General features: G+C 35.5%; 1 protein-coding gene across 1 annotated transcript in view; it reads right to left on the bottom strand.

Moving 5' to 3' along the window:
* Window positions 1-484: 484 nt before the first annotated feature.
* TRPA1 (transient receptor potential cation channel subfamily A member 1) overlaps window positions 485-21,901 on the bottom strand; it is a 62,757-nt gene continuing 41,340 nt past the window's right edge. The window contains exons 18-27 of the mRNA XM_040995682.1: window positions 17,881-17,951; window positions 17,240-17,402; window positions 16,420-16,509; window positions 11,711-11,880; window positions 10,217-10,346; window positions 8,764-8,946; window positions 5,844-5,912; window positions 2,989-3,102; window positions 1,293-1,390; window positions 485-689 (exon numbers count right to left, since the gene is read on the bottom strand). Coding sequence (XP_040851616.1) covers window positions 485-689; window positions 1,293-1,390; window positions 2,989-3,102; window positions 5,844-5,912; window positions 8,764-8,946; window positions 10,217-10,346; window positions 11,711-11,880; window positions 16,420-16,509; window positions 17,240-17,402; window positions 17,881-17,951 — 1,293 coding nt within the window. The remainder of the gene's footprint in view (window positions 690-1,292; window positions 1,391-2,988; window positions 3,103-5,843; window positions 5,913-8,763; window positions 8,947-10,216; window positions 10,347-11,710; window positions 11,881-16,419; window positions 16,510-17,239; window positions 17,403-17,880; window positions 17,952-21,901) is intronic.

Raw genomic sequence — 21,901 nt, 5'->3', positions numbered from 1 at the left:
GATCATTCTATAAGGAAATATGATTTTTGGAACTCTTGTCTAAGACATTACATATTATACAGTCACCAAGCAGGAATTCAGCATTGATATTTGCATTCTAGCTTAAGATTTACACTTTTTACTCCTTATCATTAAAATATATGATCATGCAATTTAGTTTTCTATGCATTCACATACTGAAATTATCTTTTATAAATGTAAAATTGAACTTGATTATAGCAACAAAGAAATTACCAATACATACATAACACATAATGATGTTACCAATGCATAATGATTAACAACACATAATGAAAGTACCAAAACATGATATGAGAGAGAGAAAAAGAAAGAATAATTTCCAATCTACATAGAATGCAGGAACAAGTATTTGCCATGTAGTGACATCAATCAGCTTTCTGTGTCTGCTTCACTCTTTCCAAATTAAAAACTAGATCCAGCTAGTTTTCCCTGTAAGTTCCATGGCAAGACTGCATAACTAACACTAAGGGTTGTGCATTTTTGTCTTTACTGCTCTCAACACAGAATTCCATTTGCTATTCATTTGCTCCAACTGCTCTCTTTTGAATTTGTCTTGAAAAGAGCAATGGTTATCTTCATCCTCTGTCTCAGAGATGATTTCCATCTTCTGGATGATGAGCTTAATGAGCTCGTGCTGTTTTTCCAAGAGAGAGGTTAGATCCTTTAGCCTGAAAGAACAGACACATTTCAGGGATTTATTTTCAGTTTCTCTTCTAGTTTCGGTAATTTTCCCAAGTTATTCTATCAATTCGGTGCTAATTTCTTTTTGTTTCCAGTTTACATATAATAAACTATTTCACAGAAAGAATAAACAAGTTTTCTAGGATCAGAGGTTTAGTAAATAGTTGAATAGAAGTTTAAACTCAGGTTAACTAGCTTCATGCTCTCATACTTAAACAATATCCACTACCTGATTTTTCCAGGGATCCTAAAAATCTTTCAGAATTTGTATTATGAATTCAGACAGTTCATGAAGAATGAACTTGATGATAATGACCCCAGAAGGAAGCACATCATCACCTTAATTTCATTCATTTAGTCTTAGGAAGGCAAACCAACTGGTCAATAACTGTATATATACATATATATGTGTGTGCTATTGAGTCTAAACTATATCCTATATTTCTCAATATACTGTAACGTCTGCCAATATAGTATGATTTAATGTACAATGTAAGCAACTAGATACAGTAAAATAATAATATTATATCATGCATCATTATTTAGGAATTTTAAATTTCTCAAACATAGATAGAAGGAAAACTATATACCGGTATTTCTGCTTCAGTATTTCTATTTCTAAACATTTATCAGTATTTGGCACTTCTTGTCTGGTTTCTTTAATGCAAAAAATATATTGAAGTATACACTGTGGGATAAAACATAATAGTTACTCAAATTGAATTAAATACAGGAACTGTTTCTTGAGCATGTGCCAGCATTCAGTCATTAAGCCAGGTTCTCTAATGCAAACATCTCTTGCCACAGCCTTCAATGGGTTTACAATCAACTAGAGGAAAGAGATCTGTAAACAACCACAAAATGAAGTCATACATTTCATAAAAGAAATAATACATAGGCAGTTAATGGGACAGACGGTTGTTTAAAAGAGGGCTTAAACAGAATCATTTTTATAAATTCCCATGAAAGAAATGCTCATCCTAGGAGGTCATGCTGCAGGTAAGATTAGTTAATTTCTAAAATTGTTCTCTATCATTATTGAGCATAACTGAACCAATTAACATGTTACTTTAATCAAATTTTGCCTTAATTTATTTAAAAACAGTAAGTGGACTAGGAGAGACTCAAAGGCATATGTAAAAATGTTCAAGAAGGAAATAGTTCTGGTAGTGAGGGTAAGAGAATATGCTGATGTGCAAAGGCCACCTGGGAAACCAAATGGGCCAAATACAGAGACTGAGTGGACTTGAGAAAGGGAGCAAGGAGGATGGATGCCAAGGACAGCTCCTGGGTAATTAGCTTGCACAAGAAAAAGAACATTGATGACACGAACTGCAGTGAGAGACTTCAAAGAAGGATGGGATGTTTCTCACACTTTTCCTGTAGGAGATGCAGGAGGAGGTGAAATACTGGAGGAATGAAGCTTGGTTTTGAACATGCTAAATTGAAAGCAGGATGATACAGGTCCATGAATGTCAAGTAGGCACAAAAACATACATAGAGACATGGAATGCTGAACTAAAAAATTCACCTGTTGAACTCCAATCTTAAGTAAAAAAAATTCAGTCATATTAGGAATATGATTGAAATGGAATGTACAGATATTGTAGATTATGAGTTAGAATAAAGCCTAGCTGTTACCTAGGCTTTATCATTTTATGACTGTATAAGGGGAAAGTGTCCTGCCAAAAACTCATGAAGAACAGTCAGAGATGGAATAGCCCAGCATGATTCAGTTTAATGTTCAGTACTTCTGAGTCTTCATGTGTTCATTCTCTATTATCATACAATGGCCTTTGCTCCCTTTGTAGCTTTTTAATAGTGCAAGTGCCCCATGCAAGCATATGCATGCAGATGTGTCCTTTATCGTATGTTCTACACTCACACTTAGGCACACATATTTGCACAAAATAATATAGGTAGATATAAATAAATGTAAGTGACATATGCCTGGGGAAAAAAAAAAGTAAAACTGTACTTTAAAAAAGGCATTGAAATGGTATGTTTTATTCACTCACCCACCTGCTTTAATTGGACCATGATGTGTAGTTAACACAGATTCCATAGACAACACACCTGAAAGAGGACATTTTGTTTCTCCATCCCACTGCCTGTCACTTTCACATCATGGACTAATTCTATACATTTTTTTAGGCACAAATATTTATTTCTCACTAAAGTATCAGTCTAAAAGGCTACAAAAGGGCAAACTTAACAGCTACACAACACAACACATGGTTATCAAGTAGTATTAAGCTATTTATGTTATTTGCTAATTATACTTACTGCAAACATGCCCTCATATCTGGGTCTGTTGGGATACACGACGGTGGATTCTTGATCCACTTTGTGTAGGAACCAGACTGGTAGCTTTTTCTCTAAGCTGGTGTGAAGTTCCACCTAAAGTGCATTTTGAATTTATTGGCAAAGTCATTCATTAGTATCTGGGATTCATACACCACAAAGAGGCAATCATTAGCACAGTAAAATCAAAACTTGATTCCTATGTCCTGATTTATATATGAGTTAGGCTGGTCAGGTTTCCTTAGTTCCTAACTCTGCCAGCTATCCGTATCTTTGACAAGCTGATATCCACTGAACACATTCACCTGAAATCAGCAAGCATTTTGCTTAAAGAAGTGATTCACTTTAAGTCAACAAAATTTTGCTATTCAGGGTTTGTGATAGCATTGGAGATGTCACAAAGTAAAAGACAGTCCATAGAGCTGGTGTCATGTTATTGCAAAATATTTTCCACTGAAAAGTGTGAAGGACATGTACATACACCTAGGACAGCAGAGAGCGTAGAGAACTTCTTTGGAGGAATTCAAATATAAAAAGCAGTAAAAGAATGAGAACTAGCGAGTCCGACAGTATTTAACATGTTTTGAATGCTGTAATCTCAGGTAAAAACTGACTTTCTAAAAGATTCACTTATTTGAGAAGCACACTGGCAGAAAGAGAAATACACAGAGAGAAGTATCTTCCTCATAGTCTTCCCTCATAGCCTCAACAACGAGGCTGCGCCAAGCTGAAATCAGAAACCAGGAGCTCTCTCATGGTCTCCCACATGGGTGCAGATGCCCAAGCACTAAGGCCATTGTTCACTGCTTTTCTAGGTATATCAGCAGGGAGTTGGATCACCAGTAACGCAGTTGATCACCCCAGCATTCATATGGATACTAACATTGCAGGCAGCAGCTTTAACTGCTGCACCACAATATCAGCCCCAAACCAAATGCAATATAACTACCGAATATGCTGAGCATAACTTTGTACTTTCAAACATCTAACACTTTATTTACCTTTGCAATTACATTTAGTTTAATTCCATGTTGTTTTAAACAATTTTTTGTTGGCTGCGTTTATTTTTGATCCTTCTACAGTGCTTTGTTATTTTCATAATGAGATTTATATTCTTTTCCATATAGTGAGATTTGACTTCTAATTTAAGACTTCTTTTCAATAGATGAACATATAAGTCATTTAGAATTATGAATGGTGAGATGGTGAGAACTCCCCTGACCATGTTGCTTAGGAATTATATCCTACTAAACCCCAAATAACACACTCCCCATCTGGTTTCTATGCTATTTTGATTGTACTCACTATTAGTTAATGTAAGGTATATTAGTTCCAGTTTCAAGAATAACTTTGCATTTTTACAGTTTGTGTTAACAATGGCAGGTAGCTTTCTTTGCTTTTCTATAATAATTTTCTTATTCCTTTTTTCCCCCTTGACTCTTTGCCTTTTCTTTGCCATATATGTTTGTCAGTGGTCACAAGCTATTACTCATTTACTCAAATTTAATTGAAAAGAGATTTATTCAAACACAGTGTTTGTTGACAGATAAAGGGTATGGTGTACCTTAACCCTGTTCATTGACTACATAGGAGCTTCCAGATCGCTGCTCCTAAATACAGTCATGAGGGAAGCTGGCAAGAAAACCCCAAGTCCAGTGTGAGTCTGATGAGACCCATTGGAAAAACACTGGGTGTTCCATGCTGAAGAGTAAAATACACACTGTGGATCTGTCTTTCTAAACTGACAGGGATATAAACGGTTACAGACTATCCATTGTTGTCAGTAATGTGGTGTGAAGTGCAGATTCCAACATAAAGACTGGCATGATGGCTCAGTGGCTAAATTCTCAACTTGCATGCAGTGGATTTTGTATGGGTACCCACCCATTCATGTCCTAGCTGCTCCACTTCCCATCCAGCTCCCTGCCTGTGGCCTGGGAAAGCAGTGGAAGATGGGACCCTAAAAAGCCTTGAGATCCTACACCCATGAGGGCATCCCAGAAAAAACTCCTGTCTCTTGGCTTCAGATTAACTCAGCTCCGGCTGTTAAAGCCACTCAGGGAGTGAATCAGTGGACAGAAGATCTTTGTCTCTTCTTCTCTCTGTAAATCTGTTTTTCCAATAAATCAATCAATAAATCTTTTTTAAAGCAATCAAACAATTCCCAGATCCTCCAAATACAACTCCTGTAGGAAGCTTCAGTAGTTGTCATAATAAACACATCATTCCTGCTAATATGGGACCCGGGGAGGCAAGAGGTGATGATTTAAAGACCTGGGTCTCTGCCACCCACATGTAAGACCTGGATTGAATTGCAGGCTCCTGGAATTCAGCTTGGCTCAGTCCCAGCTGCTGTTCTAGAAAAGGAGAGAATGAACCAGAGGATAGGAGATATCTCCAGTTGGCTATCTCTGTCAAATCAATTACAATATTTATTTTTTTTTTAGGAAAACAATCAATTTGGGGAAAAATAAGAGAATAACTTTACAGTTTACTAGTCAACATTGTTGTTTTCTTTTTTTCTGAAAAAAAGAAGAGATTTATTTTATTTAGTTAAAAAGCAGATTACAGAGAGAGGAGCCTTAAATCTCCTGGTTTACTTCCTGTGTCTGTAACAGCTGGGAATGGGCCAGCCTGTATCCAGGAATCAGGACTTGATATTTTATAACATAAACGTTACACAGAGCATACAAACAGTACCAGGGTGTTACTCTTCAGTAGTGAGAACACATCTATTTAAATATTGTGTTTGCAGAAAATAAAGTGATTCTTATTTCCCTCCATCCCCAAGGGATTGAAGATGTTGTAGATCCAATAGATTTTAAATACACACCCACCTGCATAGCAATTCTCTTCAGTGATGCATGTTTTTGGACCTCTGCAATGTCACCAACTGCCAAACCAATCTAAAATAGGACACAATTTAAATCACTTTGCTTTATTATTCCAAGTGCAAATGCGTTTAAAGCCTGTCTTAGTCTATGAAGGCTGCTTTAACAAAATACCTCACACTAACTAATGTGTAAATAACATAAACATATTGAAGTTTAAAGCTCTGGAGACTGAGAATCTGAAGTCATAGAAAACAGATGTGGTTTCTGGTGAAGTCCAGTTCATACATAATGCCTTTTGTATTTTTTCACATGACAGAAAGCAAAAGGAACTCACAAACAAACTCACACCTCTTCCATATAGACACACGGTATTGTGCCCTGAATACAAGTATGGATACAAAATGGCCCCAAAAACCTATGTGCTAAAGGCTTGGTCCCTCAGGTAGCACCTGGTTCAGACTCAAATAATGGTAATAAGTTGAACAGATAGTGATTGAGTTGAATTTTGAAAGATTAGAAGGCAATAATTCTGGTTATAGGTTATTCCAGGAAAAAGAAGCATCTTTACAGATATTTCCCAAGTGGTACAATCATGGAAATGGTGGAAAGTTGGGCCAGAGCTAAGAACCAGAGCAGAGAGAATATTGTGTACCTTACTGGTAGGTATAGAATGCATTGAAGCTATCCCAAAGGGACAAATATTATATGTTCTCTTTGATATAAGGCAATCTTCATGCAAAATACAAGATCAATGGCCCTTTCAATACTATTTTTGCTACATGCCGGGGGGGTTGATATTTTTGTTTTTATTTTTATAATTATTTTTTTCATTTTCTCATAGGTTACATGGTAGCATCATTTACTTCAAGAACATTTGATTTTTTTTAATTCTTCAGCAACATATTGGTCATTTGGTAGCATGTTATTTAACCTCATGTTCTTATTAATTTTCTATTTTTCTTCCTGTTGCTGAGTTTGTGTTATTTGTGTTAAGGTTTTTCATTTAAGGGGATTTACAATAACTGTGTAATGGAGACTATTATATCCAGATCTGAAGATACAATGCAGTATGCATCTCTACTTTCAGATCAATGAAACTGTTAAATATATCCTGACAATTGGACGTTGGACTCTCTGCCATTGTCCACATCTACAATGTGAGAATACACTTAAATAGCAGAATGATGGACTTATGACTGATTATAAAGATCTAAACATTTGTAATGATATAGGGAAAATCAGTGGGGAGTGGGGAGCTTGGGGAAGAGGGCAAGGGAAATCCCAAAGCCTATGGAACTGTATCATAAAACAATTAATTAAAGAAATCATATCACTATATATTAATATATTTATATTTGTGTAATATATAATATACACACTATTATACTAAATATGTTATATAAAATATGTATGTATAAGTATTGTTTTTATATATTAAATATATATTATATAATTCCGTTTTATATATATATATATAATATTGAAGCTTTAGAAAAAAAATACTTATAAGAGCCACTGGTAAGCCAGCTATAGGATCGTAACATTACTGTGGGAACTATCTGTAGAAAATTAGAGAAACGAGATAAGGTAGAGACTCCTAAGGCTAGTGGAGCAATTTAGATGAGAAACCATCAGAGCACAAGCCAACTCAAAGCAGAGAAAAGGCAGACAGACTATTATGGAAAGGCCTGTAGGAAACAGAGGGGAGGAATCTAGAATGTCTCCCAATTGTCTGAATGAAGCAACTAGGCATTCCTGATGAGAGGACATAGTTCTTTTGAATGAAAGATGAAATCAGTCTTGGCTCCACTGGGCTTAGCTTTCCTCTAGAACATTTAGTAGAAATGCTCAGGTACTAGGTAGAGGTTGCAGATCAGTAGCATGGTGTTAACCTGAACTACTGCTAAGTCAGACTTCACTTCTGGCTAAATAACCAGCAAATTAGAAGAGAATAATTATTTGAATTGCATGCCATTCTTTATTATTCCTAGTAACATTCTTATTTTTTTCAGGTCATCAATATAAAGCATTAGAGCTGTATCAGATAAGTAGATCAAAATACTAAGAAGTCTTTATTACTTTTTAATTTCCAGAAATGATGCCTTATACAGTTTGGTTTGGAGTCACTCAGAAAAAGTGTGCTGAGTATATGCGTATATGCATAAAGCTTCATAACACCAATAATGGCTCTTCAGGGTGCTAGAGTTGAGATTTAGTTCTGTTGTTCTCAGTCAAGGTGCTGTGACTCCTGGAGACATAGACTGCTGGAGAGAATCCCTTGTGGAAAGACCCTCTTATGTATGCTGCCAAAGGTAGTAGGTGAGTACCTTAGATGACCTCTGCATGAGAAGTCCCTCCTTACCTAAATCTTTAGTTAATGAGAAATCAAGGGAGAGATAACACCTCATAGTAGTCTCCAAATGACTAACTTCTGACTTTCTATCCAACCCCAAAGTAAAACACACACACACACACACACACACACACACACACACACACACACACACACACAAAACAATAAAACTCACCTTCACCTTTAATGTCTCACTCAGGTTCCTAGTTCTTAATCGCATTTATCACTCCCACAGCATGCTATATGTATGTTTATTAGGTAACCACTTGACTAGCTGATAATTACATAAGGACTGAGCTGATGATCACATTAGGACTGAGTATAGGTCTGGTCAGTTACCCACTGTTCCCCAGAACTGCAACAGTACTCAACATTCAATAGCTTCTTAGTATTTGCCAAGCGAATGCATCTTTGCATCATCTAGGCCTCTAGCTTGGTATACTCCATTCATTAACCAAAGATTTAATGAATAGATTTTGTAATGGCTCCTCTCCTCACCCCACTGAAGAACAATTATCATTATTAAATATTTCAAATGAGCAATTAGAAAATGCAAGATTAATTACTTACAAGTAAATTCATGAGGACAATTGGGACTAACATTGTGAAGGCAATAAGTTCTGCAAAGGACAGAGCTGGATATGTCAATTCACTTCTCAAATAGGGCTCAAGGAAGGCATCTCGATAATTGATATCTCCTAACGTCATGCTGAAGGTCTGGATTATAGAAAGCAATGGCGTTTTGAAGGCATCCTGAGAAAAGACAAAGAAAAGACAAAGATGAAATGCAAAGCATGCATTTTGGGAAGATGTTTTCTGGAGAGCAAACTATAGTATATTAAAATTTCATTTTTAGGAAGATTTATTTATTTATTTGAAGGTCAGAGTTAAGAAAGGGATAGACACACAGTAAGAGGTCTTCCAGCTGCTGGTTCACTCCCCAAATGACCACAAAGGTTTGTGCTGAATCAATCCAAAACCAGAGGCAAGGAGCCTTTTCCAGTTCCTTCAACATGTGTGGCAGGAGTCTAAACATTTGAACAATCTTCTGCTTCTTTTCCCAAGCTGCTAGCAAGGAGTTGGGTATAAAGTGGTACATCTGGGACATGAACCAGTGCTGGTATGGGACGCCGGCACCTCAGATGGTGACAACTTGAAATGCCACAACGCCAGCCCCAAGAATTCACTTAAAAACTCACAGGCATCTAACTACTGAAATGCAATATTGTGGCAAAGTTATCCAAAAGGTATTTTCCCATGTATATAACACATCACTGTGCATTAAATGAGAATATTTCAAAGTGTTTGTGGAACAATGAAATTTAAATTATCTAATTTTTATGAAAAAACCTTTCAAATCCATGCATAATTTGTTCATAATTTGTAGTTTATACATATCATGAGAATATATATAGCTCAAGTGTTTTTGAATCTTTGAAACATTTGTATATTTATTTGGAAGACTGAGTGAACGACAAAGAGATCTCTCATCTTATGACACTCCTCAGTTGCCTGCATCAGCCAATGTAGAGCCGATCTAAAGCCAGGAACCCAGAACTTCATCCAGATCTCTTACATGGGTGGCAAAGACCCAAGCACTTGAGGCATCATCTGTTTCCCAGTATTCACAGTAACAAGAACCTGAATAGGAAGGGACAGGGAGGATTTCAGGACTCCAGTCCAGGTGCTGTGATGGGGCAGGTAGGGCTCCTGGGCATGCCCCAATGCCCGCGTCTGTAGTTCATTGGTTTACATCAAAATAAAGTCATACCCTCAATGTCATCACGTTCCACATACTTTTTGAAGTACATTCATAGAGAATCTCTTTATAGGAAAAGGTCATTTAGAAAGATGCTGTTTTTTCTACAATAAAATTCATTTAAGAGACAAACCAAATTTTAAAAAACTTCAAATATTCAAATATTATTAGGCTCCTATTAGTTTCTAGCCTGTATACTGAAGTATAAATAAAAATTTCTAATAGTAACAGTGAGAAAATGAACTGTTGGTGTGACTGCCTCACCTGTGTACTCAGGAGCACGTAAAAGCTGAGTCCAAAAGCCAAAAGGAGGAAAAGCAAGACCACTGTAGACCTCAGCAAAGTCTTCAGAATCACCTCTAACATCACAATGAAAATTCCACAATACTCAAATCTATAGGATTAAGAGCATAAAATAGTTACTCACTCTTGTATTTCCCTCAGTGACATTATGTATTATGCCTTAAATCAGGTACCAGGTTTCACAAACGAAGTGAATAAGACCAATCTTTTAGATATTACATCAATCAAAGTAGGGGAAAAACAACACAGCTTTTGAGTAACAAATAAAACATTTTAAAATGCTTTAAAAACAATTAGAAATAGAAATTATACGGTACATCAAGTAGAATTGCTCACACACCTACAGGCACCTATGCTAGGGCATTTGATTCTTGGAGTCTATTTTTTCTCTGCTATAATTTTATTCCCCTGCAACCTATGATTCATCCTGACTGTCTTAATACAAAGTAAATATTTTCCAAATAATATCATGAAAAACAAGAATAGCTAATGCTTTGTCTCTCAATTAGTCCTCACATTTAATCTAAGTGTGGGTCCTGACCCAGGCTAATTTAGCACTCAGGACATTTGTATCCTCTGGCCATGTTTTTGATTGTGACAAGTGAGGTGGAAAATGCACAACTGGTATCCATCAGGTGGAAGGCAGAGATGATGCAAACCATTTTCAAATGCCCAAGAGAGATTCTATTCTTCCCCAAAAGGAATTATCTGGCAGAAAATTGCAATCGTGTTAAGGCTAAGGAATTTTGAAGAACCAACCGGCTTCCTTAATAGGAGAACTACAGTTCCTCACAGACTGAGACTGGCTACTCTACTTTCCATCCACTTCCCTCCTCAAGACTTAGGAAAAGCAACAGAGAATGCTCTAGGTGCTTGGGCCTATACCATCAACATGGAAGACCTGGAAGGAGCGCCTGGCTCAGGCTTTGGCCCAGCTCAGCTCCCAGCTGTTTCAGCCATTTAGCAAGATGGCTAGTGGATGGGAACCTCTCTCTGTTTACTGCTCCCCTGGATGATTTAGAGTATTATGCTTGATGCAACCATCCAGTCCTAAACAGGCAAGTATCACCTTCTCCCTGATTTCAGAGCTAATATATAATGTATATGTATAGGAGCAAAATTTACATTTGAAATTTGATTATTGTTTATAACCCATTGACTCATCTCATAAGGAATAGTGTTTTTTTTTCTACTTCTATTTATTGGTATCTTTATTCAGTGGAATGTTAAGTTCAAGATTATAAAATAAACTGAAAATATGTCATTATAAAAATTGAAGGAAAATAGGAAGGAAAGGAAGAGTCAGGATAGAAATGACAGCAGGCAGGGAGGTAAGAGGGGAAGTATCATGCCCTTCAAACTGTCTATATAAAATACATGAAATTTATTTCCCTTAAGTAAATTAAAAAATTAAAAGTTTGCAAAGAATGTAGAAATCATTCAAGCCGGCTTTACCTTTGAAGATACATTAAGAAGTTCATCCAATATAAGAATATTGCAATTGCTCCACACTGCCACTGAGCATAGGCTGGGATGCTAACGAACAAGGGCAACACAAAAATCATGCTGGTCGTGTAGATAATCCACTCAAGTGCATTACCATAATCCATAAAGTAGTTCTTTTTCTGGGATTGAAAAGAATGAAAAATTGCCACATGAAGAGATCTGACCGTCTGCGTCTATGTGTGTATGTATATTCATATATGCAGTAACAAAATTTTTTTGACAATATAGCCAACTGGAGACAGGTTTAGCCATGGAGGTATACTGGATTGTTTTCAGTTTCCTTGGGGTCTGGGTCAATGGTAAGAATGGCCTAGGGTCACCTTTTGAACTAATACTATGGCATGCTAATCCCTATAAAAATCCTACAAGCTTCTAGGATTTTCCAATGGAGTCCGTTCCATCTTAAAGCAATGTCTAGAAACCCACATTGATTTATGAGAAAACTATTACTACAATAAGAACACAGATTTCTCAGGATACCTGTAACCAAAGGTGATTTTAAAGTGATTTAAGATCTATACTAAGACAGTTGGGATGTGAAAACAAATCACAATGATATTCTTAAAGTGTCAATGTTTTGGTGTTAAATTTTCTATAGATTTTATATCTGTATACAAAATTTCCCATGAATATTAAATTTCCCAGAGGATTAAGTATTTCGAATTTTGGATGTTAAATTTGCCATGAGGCAGGCAATTTAAATGTCAATCAGAAGTTGTGGAAACCAAATCTAAGAGAGAATTCATTTACCTTTATAGTTCAACTAAAATTCTAATCAGTCCTTTTTAGTTTAGGAAAATGAAAGTAATTACTATAGAGATTAAGTAATACTTCCAAATCAAATCATCTATAGTAAAAGTGAAAAACACAGTATAATTCTCAGAACTGTGACAATTTAATATACATATATGTATATATATATACATGCAATATATATGTTGATCATATATAATGTAATAATATTAAATAAAATTATTTTTCTTAATGCTAGAATTCTGTAATGCAAATACCCATGTGCACACATAGTGTAAACAAAATTTAGGAAGATGAACTATTATGTAAAAATATGTCATATAAAATGAAATTCATAAGAAATGTATGAAAATGTGAATAATAATGGACTAAGGTTCAACATTGAAAACTAACAGATTCAGGGCACCTGTTAACCAAGGGTAGAACCTACAGAGAGTTTACATAATTCTTGGGTTTGTTTTGAACTGGATTAACCCACTTTAAAACAAAATGCACATTAAAATTCGCACTATAAAAAAATTTCCAAATTTTATAACTTGAAATTTTATCCATTAAAGAAATAATTCAAGAGAATCAAGATGATGGAATAGGGTAAGGACACTTTTAAACAGATGGAGAAATATTAGCCAGTGTGAAGCAGAGATTGCATCGCAGTAAATACGAAAAGGAAGAACAACAGCAGAGGGGTACCTGGAGACTGACAGACAAGGGAAAACAGCAGACACAATTGTGTGGTGTTGCAATGACTGATACCCCAGCAGCAGCAAAAAATGATCTAAACTCCACTGTCAGGCAGAACTGCACCAGCAACTAAGTGGTAAGGGACATCTACCAGGAGCTCAGGCGGTGAACCCAGACAAAGAACTGCCTAACCTGCTGATCTGTTCGGTTTGACCAAGAGCAGAGGCAGAGCAGCAGATCCCTGACTAGCAGTGCGGGAACAGGGTGGATTTCACAGCCCAGTCCATCCTCTAGAGCCATATTGGGTGCCATTTCGTTTAAGAAGGCAAGGGCAATGGAGAGTACTGTGCATGCATTGAGCTGGAAGCGAACTCATTTCTGGCTCAGCAAACTGCAACAACATAGCATCCTATAGGTTACACCCAAGTCAGTCTAGGTAGCTCACAGACCTGACAGACATCAGATCAAGAACTTTGGTAGTGGTACATTAGGCACCCTTTCATAGGTGGCAAGGTTTTAAGCCTGCAGGGACAACACTGAGCTGCTCATGTGCTAAACTCGGTGAAAACTCACTAAGCTCAGGGCATTGCACTGGTCCCACAGGAAAATAACACTGACTATGGTATTATATGGGTCAAAATAGGTTTGTGTGGCCCTCAAACCTAATGGCCAACAAGTTCCGACAAGGTCAGCACCACCAACAAACTAGCTATATAGGACTCCTGGTGTCTCCCTAGTCCTAGGAACTGCTTCAACCTAAGGAGGCAGAAAGGTTGTACAGACAGTGGTTCAGCCTCAGCACAAATCACAGGAGGTGGAGACTGGTGAATTAGGAACTGGGGCATTGGAGGCCATGGTAGAAATCTGACATAAGAAGCCAGACCTGGAACTTGCTGGAAGGAGTGGCACAACTGACTGCAAACAAAAAGCTGTGTACCAACTACAGTAAGTAAAATCAAACTGTACACCTGTAGGTGACACAGCTTAGAAACCTGCCCCAAGGAGAAGACTCTGATAAACAGAAGTTATCAGAACAAGAGCAAAAGAAGAGACCAAGGCACAATGAATATTACTGAAGACTTCCCTGCAGAGGAGCAAAAGCCAATCTCAGAGTTCACTGAGGAAGACATCAAGAAAATGGGGATACAGAATTCAAAACAGAGTTCACTGAGGAAGACGTCAAGAAAATGGGGATACAGAATTCAAAACAGAGTTCACTGAAGAAGACTTCAAGAAAATGGGAATACAGAATTCAAAACACTTGTTATAAAACTTCTTATCAACAACAAGAACCACACAAATCAGGTGTTCAAGGAATTTAAGGAATATGTCACAGAAGAAATGAATAAAATGAAAGCTGATATATCAGAAATGAAGAATACAGTGGAGAAAACTAAAAGTACAGTGGAGAGTTTTCACAACAGAATGAAGGAGCAGAATTAAGAATCTCAAAAATAGAAGATATTCCCTGTCACCAGGGGAAAACAAACAAAAAGTTGGAAGCAGAGCTGGATCGGGTTAAAAAAGGTATTCAAGAATTGAAAGACACTATTAAAAGGCCAAATATAAGAGTTATGGGAGTCCCAGAAGGTACAAAATTTCCCTAATCTAGAGAAAGAATTGGAAAACAATATCCAGGAGAGGCATAGAACTCCCAAAAGATTTGACCAAAAGGGATCTTCACCATGACACATAATAATCAAGCTCTCTTCAATTGAGCATAAGAAAAAGATCATTAAATGTGCACATGAAAAAAAATCAGCTGATATATAAAGGAAATTCCAATTAAACTCACAGGAGACCTCTCACAGGAAACTCTATAGGCCAGAAGAGAATGGAGTGGCATATTCCAGATTCTAAAAGCAAAAATTTGTCAACCCAGCAAAACTTCCCTTTGTCTTTGAAAATGAAATAAAATTCTTCCACAGTAAAGAAAAGTTAAAAGAATTTGCCTCTTTCAAACCTGCCCTACAAATGATACTTAATGATGTTCTTGACAGAGAAAGGGAATAGCACCCACCAAAACCAAAGACAAATGTTAAGAACATCCCAGTAAAACAACAGCAGAGGACTAAGTCAGTGAACAACCCATTGCTAAAATGACATGACTCAATTACCACCCATTCATATTAGCCCTAAAAGTAAATGGCTTAAACTCATCAATCAAACATCATAGATTGGTAGACTGGATTAAAAAAACAAAATCCATGTTTTTTTTTTAAATAGGAGACACATTTCACCAGCAAAGATCAGCAGAATTATATCTCATAGATTTTGATTTTTTGTTGGTTTCACCATTCAAAACATTTTCTTCTGATTACATTCTTCAGTGACTTATACATCATACAGTAGCTTCATTTTCTTCAAGAAGATTCTTCATTTTCTTCTTCAATTCTTCAGTGACACATTAGTCATTTAGAAGCATGTCATTTAACTTCATGGCATTGGTAATTTTTTTTTTCTTCCTGTTGTTGATTTTGTTTTGTTGCTTTTCATTTAAAGGGACTTATAGTAACTGTGTAATGGAGACTATCATATCCAGATATGAGGATATAATGTAGTGTGCATCTTTACTTCCAAACAAAGATGTACTCCCAATGAAACTGTTTACTGCATCCTGACAATAGGATGTTGGACTCTCTGCCATTGCCCATGCCCACAATAATGGATAAGTGATTGTGTATGAGGAACTATATTGTAGTAATAATATAGGGGAACTCAGTGAGGGGATATGGAATTGGGGAAGAGATGGGAGAAATCCCAGAGCTATGGAACTGTATCATAAAATGATAATAATAAAAAAAAGTTTAAAAAAACAAATAATTCATGTTAATAAAAGAACTCAGAAAATCTACTTAAAATGGAATCTTGGTTCAGATAAGGTTCTTCATAGACACTTAACATTATCAAATTCCAAATCTATTATGCTAACAAGATAATTAAATGGATATAAAACAGAGAAGTCACTGGGAATAATCATTTGTAGCCAGTCAGATCCATCTGAGACAGTTAAAAGAGAACATTCATTTTTCAGATACATTACGCAGTGATCTAAATAAAAGCACATAATTTCTGCATGTTGAAACATTTCTTATTTTTCCTAATTTGTGTCTTAGATATGCTTTATGAACATACTGTAATATTATTTCAAATAATAGTTTATTAATTTATATTCTGTATAGTAAAACATTAAAAATTTTAGAGATGCAAAATGTATTATGTACCTGTTGGAAAATTTGGGCCACTTCTTTGCAGTATCCAAATATACTTGTTAAAAAAACTAAAATCATACAAACTTTTATTGGATATGAGTTCTGAAATAAGAAAATAAAACACCACTTAAATTCTTTGATTATTTTCACTATTAAGTGTTTTGCTCTTTTGCTTCAATTCTATGTAATGTCCACATTTAAACAGAGATCGTGATGCCAATTTTATGTAACTTAGTATAAATAATCATATTTATTCCATGATGTCCTTGTCAAAAGTGGTTCAAAAATTTCTAAATGAGATCTAAATAACCAATGTGCAGACCTGTGCATTTCAAAAAATTATAGTAAAATATGGGATAGAAAATTTGTTAAAACTTCCATATTTCGTATGTACATTTACATTGTCAGTGCTATACCAATATCATCACCTTTTATTTTCACAATTTATTCATCAGCCTACACAAATACTCCCTGTCCACTAACCATCTCTCCCATCCCATGCTCCCAACAGTTCTCAAAAACCACAAATCTGTTTTCTTGCAGGCCTATTGTTAAAAGTGTCTTGCTTCAATATTCAAGCTAAGATATCATACCATTAATTCCCATTAAGTTAGTTTACAAATGTATGTATCAGCCTATTTGTTTGCAGTCTTCTTATTCCATAAAAAGGAGAAATTGGCATCAAATAAATATTCTATAGACTAATTACTATTATCTTAGTCTATAAATTTTGGGTTATTATCTTAATATTTCAGATATATTTACTTAGCTATTCCTAAAGAAAAAAAAAGTTCGTATAATTTGTTGTTAAAAATTTGAACTTTGAAAATACCGTGGTATCTAGTATTTCTGAATGATCACTAGTTTCGTTAATGATTCCAGTTGAGTTGAAAGCCATTCCTGGCTGTATGTTGACAACAAGCATAGTCATGGGTATAAGACCGAGGCAGTAAGATCCTAGATTCATCATATGGGCTCTAAATCCATAAGCACACCTGCCAAAAATAAATAAAAACATTCATGTGAGTTATTTGTGAAAATAGATGTAATCTCTTTCAGAAATATATTTCATTGATTTGGGGGACCAAGAAAACATTTTTAATTCACTTTTTCATTTTCAGAGAAAGAATATCAGCTTTTGAGAAAACCATGACTGAAAATCAACAAATTAGTAGAAACAAAGATTTTAGCGCTAATATCCTGACTCAGAGTTGAATAGTCATCCTTAGAACACAATGCCCGTGTTGACTCAACAGCAGGCCCCAGGAAACTTTCTTCACATCTTATACAATGATTCCCTCCTATATCACACATATTTAATTGAGCATCACACATAAGCAAAGCCAGCTTTTAATTGTTGCTCTAAGTTTAAAATGCTACAATATTGAAATCAGAAAAATTAAGTGTTTTCTGAAGTAAACTGTTAATGCATTTAATGTGGATACCATTAAGGAAATACTATCGGATACGCACCATTTCATAAGCAAATATTCTTTACACACAGGATGATTGAGAAGTTCTATACGGTTATGCTGTACCATTACCTGAGAAAAAAGGAGAGAAATAAAAAAAATACTAAACTACTGCATTTAAGGGATTTTTCTCCTGCAATAGCTTTACTTTGACATTAGAAAAGTAATTCTTGCTTTGAAAAATTTGGGAAATCAAATTAAATGGATTATAAATAAAACAAGATAAAAGGAACTATTTCATATACGTAAAACTATTTGATTCAGTGTGCCTCTTTTTTATCTCTAAATAGAAGAAATAACATAAGCTTTTTAATTTTATGCAGGTTTGCAAGAGGAAAGATCAGTAAAGATAAATTATACCTTCATTCTGCACTTGTAGAAATTAAGGATTATCTTTATGAAAGGATTTTAAATAATTGCGTCTTTATAAAAAATTAACTAGCAAATTGTAAATTTTCATGAACATCATTAGAATGTATCTATATAGTATTCATTTTAATTATTGAATAAATGCATATAAGAACTGATATCAAGAAGTTAAAATAGGAAACTATAGGCATTCTTTTATTCTCAGAGACACCTACTTAAAATGGATTATTTGCCTTTATCACCAATTCAGAACCCAACTTTAAAAATCTTGCCTGCAGTCCAGATGAGCATAGAGCCAAAATAACTCTAACAAAGATACCAAGAAAATACATTGCAATTAATTATCACATCCTCTCCTAACGGGGCACAGTATCATTGGGAGAAAACTCCAAACTCCTAGTTTTTCGCTGGTAAAGAGAAGAAGGAAGGTACACCGATTATTCCAACTTTTGGAGTTGCTTTGAAAGGGAATGAGTCTAAGACTTGATAGGAGCAGCTCCATACATGATTACTGGGAATGAAGTACATCACTAGGGCCTGAGCCAGCACTGCAAAGGCTGCAGTATCACACACAGACACTAGGTAGTGCTCTAGCATCATTGCGCAGTACAGCATCAAAGGAGAGGTTTGAACAAACTTCTCCATTCTACAAAGCCATTAAAAAGAATGAAATTCTACATCTAGCAACAACATAGTTCAAACTGGAGACCATTTTGCTCAGTGAAATAAGCCAGTATCAGAAGGACAGATACCATATGTTCTTGAGCCTGTTTGCAAAATACAGAACAAATATTATACAGGTAAACAATTATGTACATATGTTCTCATTGATGAGCTGTATAATGAAAACTAGCATACCAGAAAGCAAAAATATATTGCAATTGGCATCTCTACTCATGAATAAAGAATTACTCCTAATGAGACTGTTAAATATACCTTGGCAACTCAATACTAGATTTTCTATCATTGCCTACACCCGGCAGGACATAATACAGGTATATAGCAGAATGTTAAACTTGTGACTGTTACTAAAGGATTATGCTACTGTGATAATATGGGGGAAATGCTGGAAGGGGAAAAGGACAGGAAAGAAAGAAAAGACTTATACCTACAAAACTGAATCATGTAAAATAACAATAAAACAATTAAAAAGACTTTAAAAATATTATATGTACAAGATCCAACCACATGAATCCCATCAAAATGCTTGTGATATTCGTAGAATTGGAAGCTAATGGAATTGATGACAGCCTCTTATACAATGAGCAAAGACTGGGAAACATGATCTTTGTTCTTCAAATGCTAATTTGCAACAAAAGATAATCAAACGTTCAAAGATACAGAGAAACATGGCCTTATCAAAGAAACAAAACAACTTCAAAGGACTGCCAAAGATTGAAATATCTATTGTAAGGATGCTTGATGAATTACAACAGAACAGAAAATAATCACTAAACAAAATCATGAAAGTTGTACATGAATAAAATGAAAATATTAACAAACTATGTTGCATAATCAAACAGAAATTCTGGAGCTGAAAAATGAAATAACTGAACTGAAAAAATAACTCGAAGAGTTCAAAACTAAAATTTCCCAGAGAGAAGGATGAGCTTAAAGACACAACACCCGTAATCATCAAATCAGAGAAGACAAGCAGGAAAAAGAAAAAGGAAGGCCTAAAAATAATGGACTCAGTCAAGCAGAAATAACATATACATTATGGAATCTCTGAAGAAACTAAAAAAAAAAAAAAAGAAAGAAACAGCTATTATATTTGATGAAATAATGGCTGTTAATTTCCCAAACCTGAGAAGAGAAATGGAGACACTCATTTAAAAAGCTCAAAAATGTCAATTAGCATAAATTCAAAATGACACATTATAATCGATCTGCCAAAAGTCGCCACAAAAGAATCTAGAAATCAAAACGAAAAAAGCAATTCCTCATAGGTTAGGGAATCTCCATAAGAATATCAACCAATTTCCCAGCACAAACCTAGCATGCTACAATGGAGTATATTAATACTCATATATTCAAAGTGTGAAAAGGAGAAAATAAAACACCTACCCAAAATATTACAATTGATCAAACATTTCCTTAAAAATTGAAGGAGAGTGTAGGTCATTGACATAATGGATAAGATAAGCCATTGCTTAAGATACCTACATATTACACTGGAGTACCTGAGTTGGAGTCTTGACTCTACTTTCCATACCAGCATCTTGCTGATACACACTTTGGGAGGCAGCAGAAAATGGCTCAAACCATTGGATTCTCACCACGACTGGGGGAAGATCCTTACTGAGTTCCTGGATGCAGGACTTCAACCTGACTCAACTGTGGATGCTGAAGGCAATTAAGGGAGCAGACCAATGAAGGGGAAGCTCCCTCCATTTCTGCCTCTGCCTCTCTCTTTGCCTTTCAAATGGGTTTTTAAAATTAAAAATAACTAATGCAAAACCTATGGTGGTGGGGGGAGGTGCGCAGTGCAGCAGATGATGGTGCAAGTACTTGGCTCCCTGCTACCTTGTGGGAGATAGAGATGCAGTTCTTGGCTCCTGGCTTTAGCTTGGCCCAACCTTAGACAATGTGTGCATTTGAAAGATGAAACAGCAGGTATACGATCTCTCTCTCTCTCTCTCTCTCTCTCTCTCTCTCTCTCTGTCTCCTCTTTCCTTCTCTCTCATCATTCCTCCCACCACCATCACTTTTTTAAAACATGAGATTTCATCACCACCTTACCTGCTTTAAATAAAGGATAAAGGGAGCCCTTCAAGTTTAAATAGAAAGCTGCTAAATATAAAACAAATTACAAAAGTATATAAAACACTCTACTAAAGGTAAAGATATAGGCAGGTATAGGGTTGTAATATAGGTAAATAAATCACTTTTTAAAAACACTAAAATTGTTAAACAAGTACATAGAAAGTAGTTGTAAATCTATGTTAACTTATGTACAATACAAAAAGTGGAGTTGTGTCATCAAGAACATGAAGTAGGAGATGGAGGAACTTTTCTAATGGAGTAGTTTCTATAGCAATTCAATTTACATTATCACTCTAAAACAGACTTAATTTTAAGACATTTTATCTAATTTCAATGTTAGTCACACCGAAAATATCTACAAAATATATACAAAAGGAAATAAGAAAGAAATTAAAATATGTAACTACAAAAAAGTCAATGAAACCCACAAGAAAAAGAGGAAAAGAAAGCAAAAAAAAGCAATGTACAGAAAAAAGTAAAATGCAAATATTTAGTCATTGTCTGTCAGTATCAATTTTAAATGGAAATCAATTAAATATTTCTGTTAAAATATAAAGAATCGAATGAGGGAAAATAGAATTCAACTATACGCTGTCTTTGGAGATTCACTATATATATGAAAATAGATACAACTGAAAAATGAAAGGATAGAAAAAGATCTTATGCAAATAGGAATCTAAAGTGGATATGGATAGCTGTACTTATATTACACCAAAAAAAATTTCAAGGAAAAATTGTCAAAAGAAATATAAAAAGAACATTATGAGCCTGGCACGGTGGCCTAGCCAACACTGGGATCCCATATGGGCGCTGGTTCTAATCCCGGCTGCTCCACTTCCCCCTGCTTGTGGTCTGGGAAAGCAGGGGAGGGTGGTCCAAAGCCTTGG

The sequence above is a fragment of the Ochotona curzoniae genome, unplaced genomic scaffold (assembly GCF_017591425.1).
Source record: "Ochotona curzoniae isolate NIBS_2020 unplaced genomic scaffold, NIBS_Ocur_1.0 contig_1071, whole genome shotgun sequence".
Classification (NCBI taxonomy): Eukaryota; Metazoa; Chordata; class Mammalia; order Lagomorpha; family Ochotonidae; genus Ochotona; species Ochotona curzoniae.
Note: the sequence above shows the minus strand (reverse complement) of the source record. Positions and strands in the feature narration are given on the sequence as shown.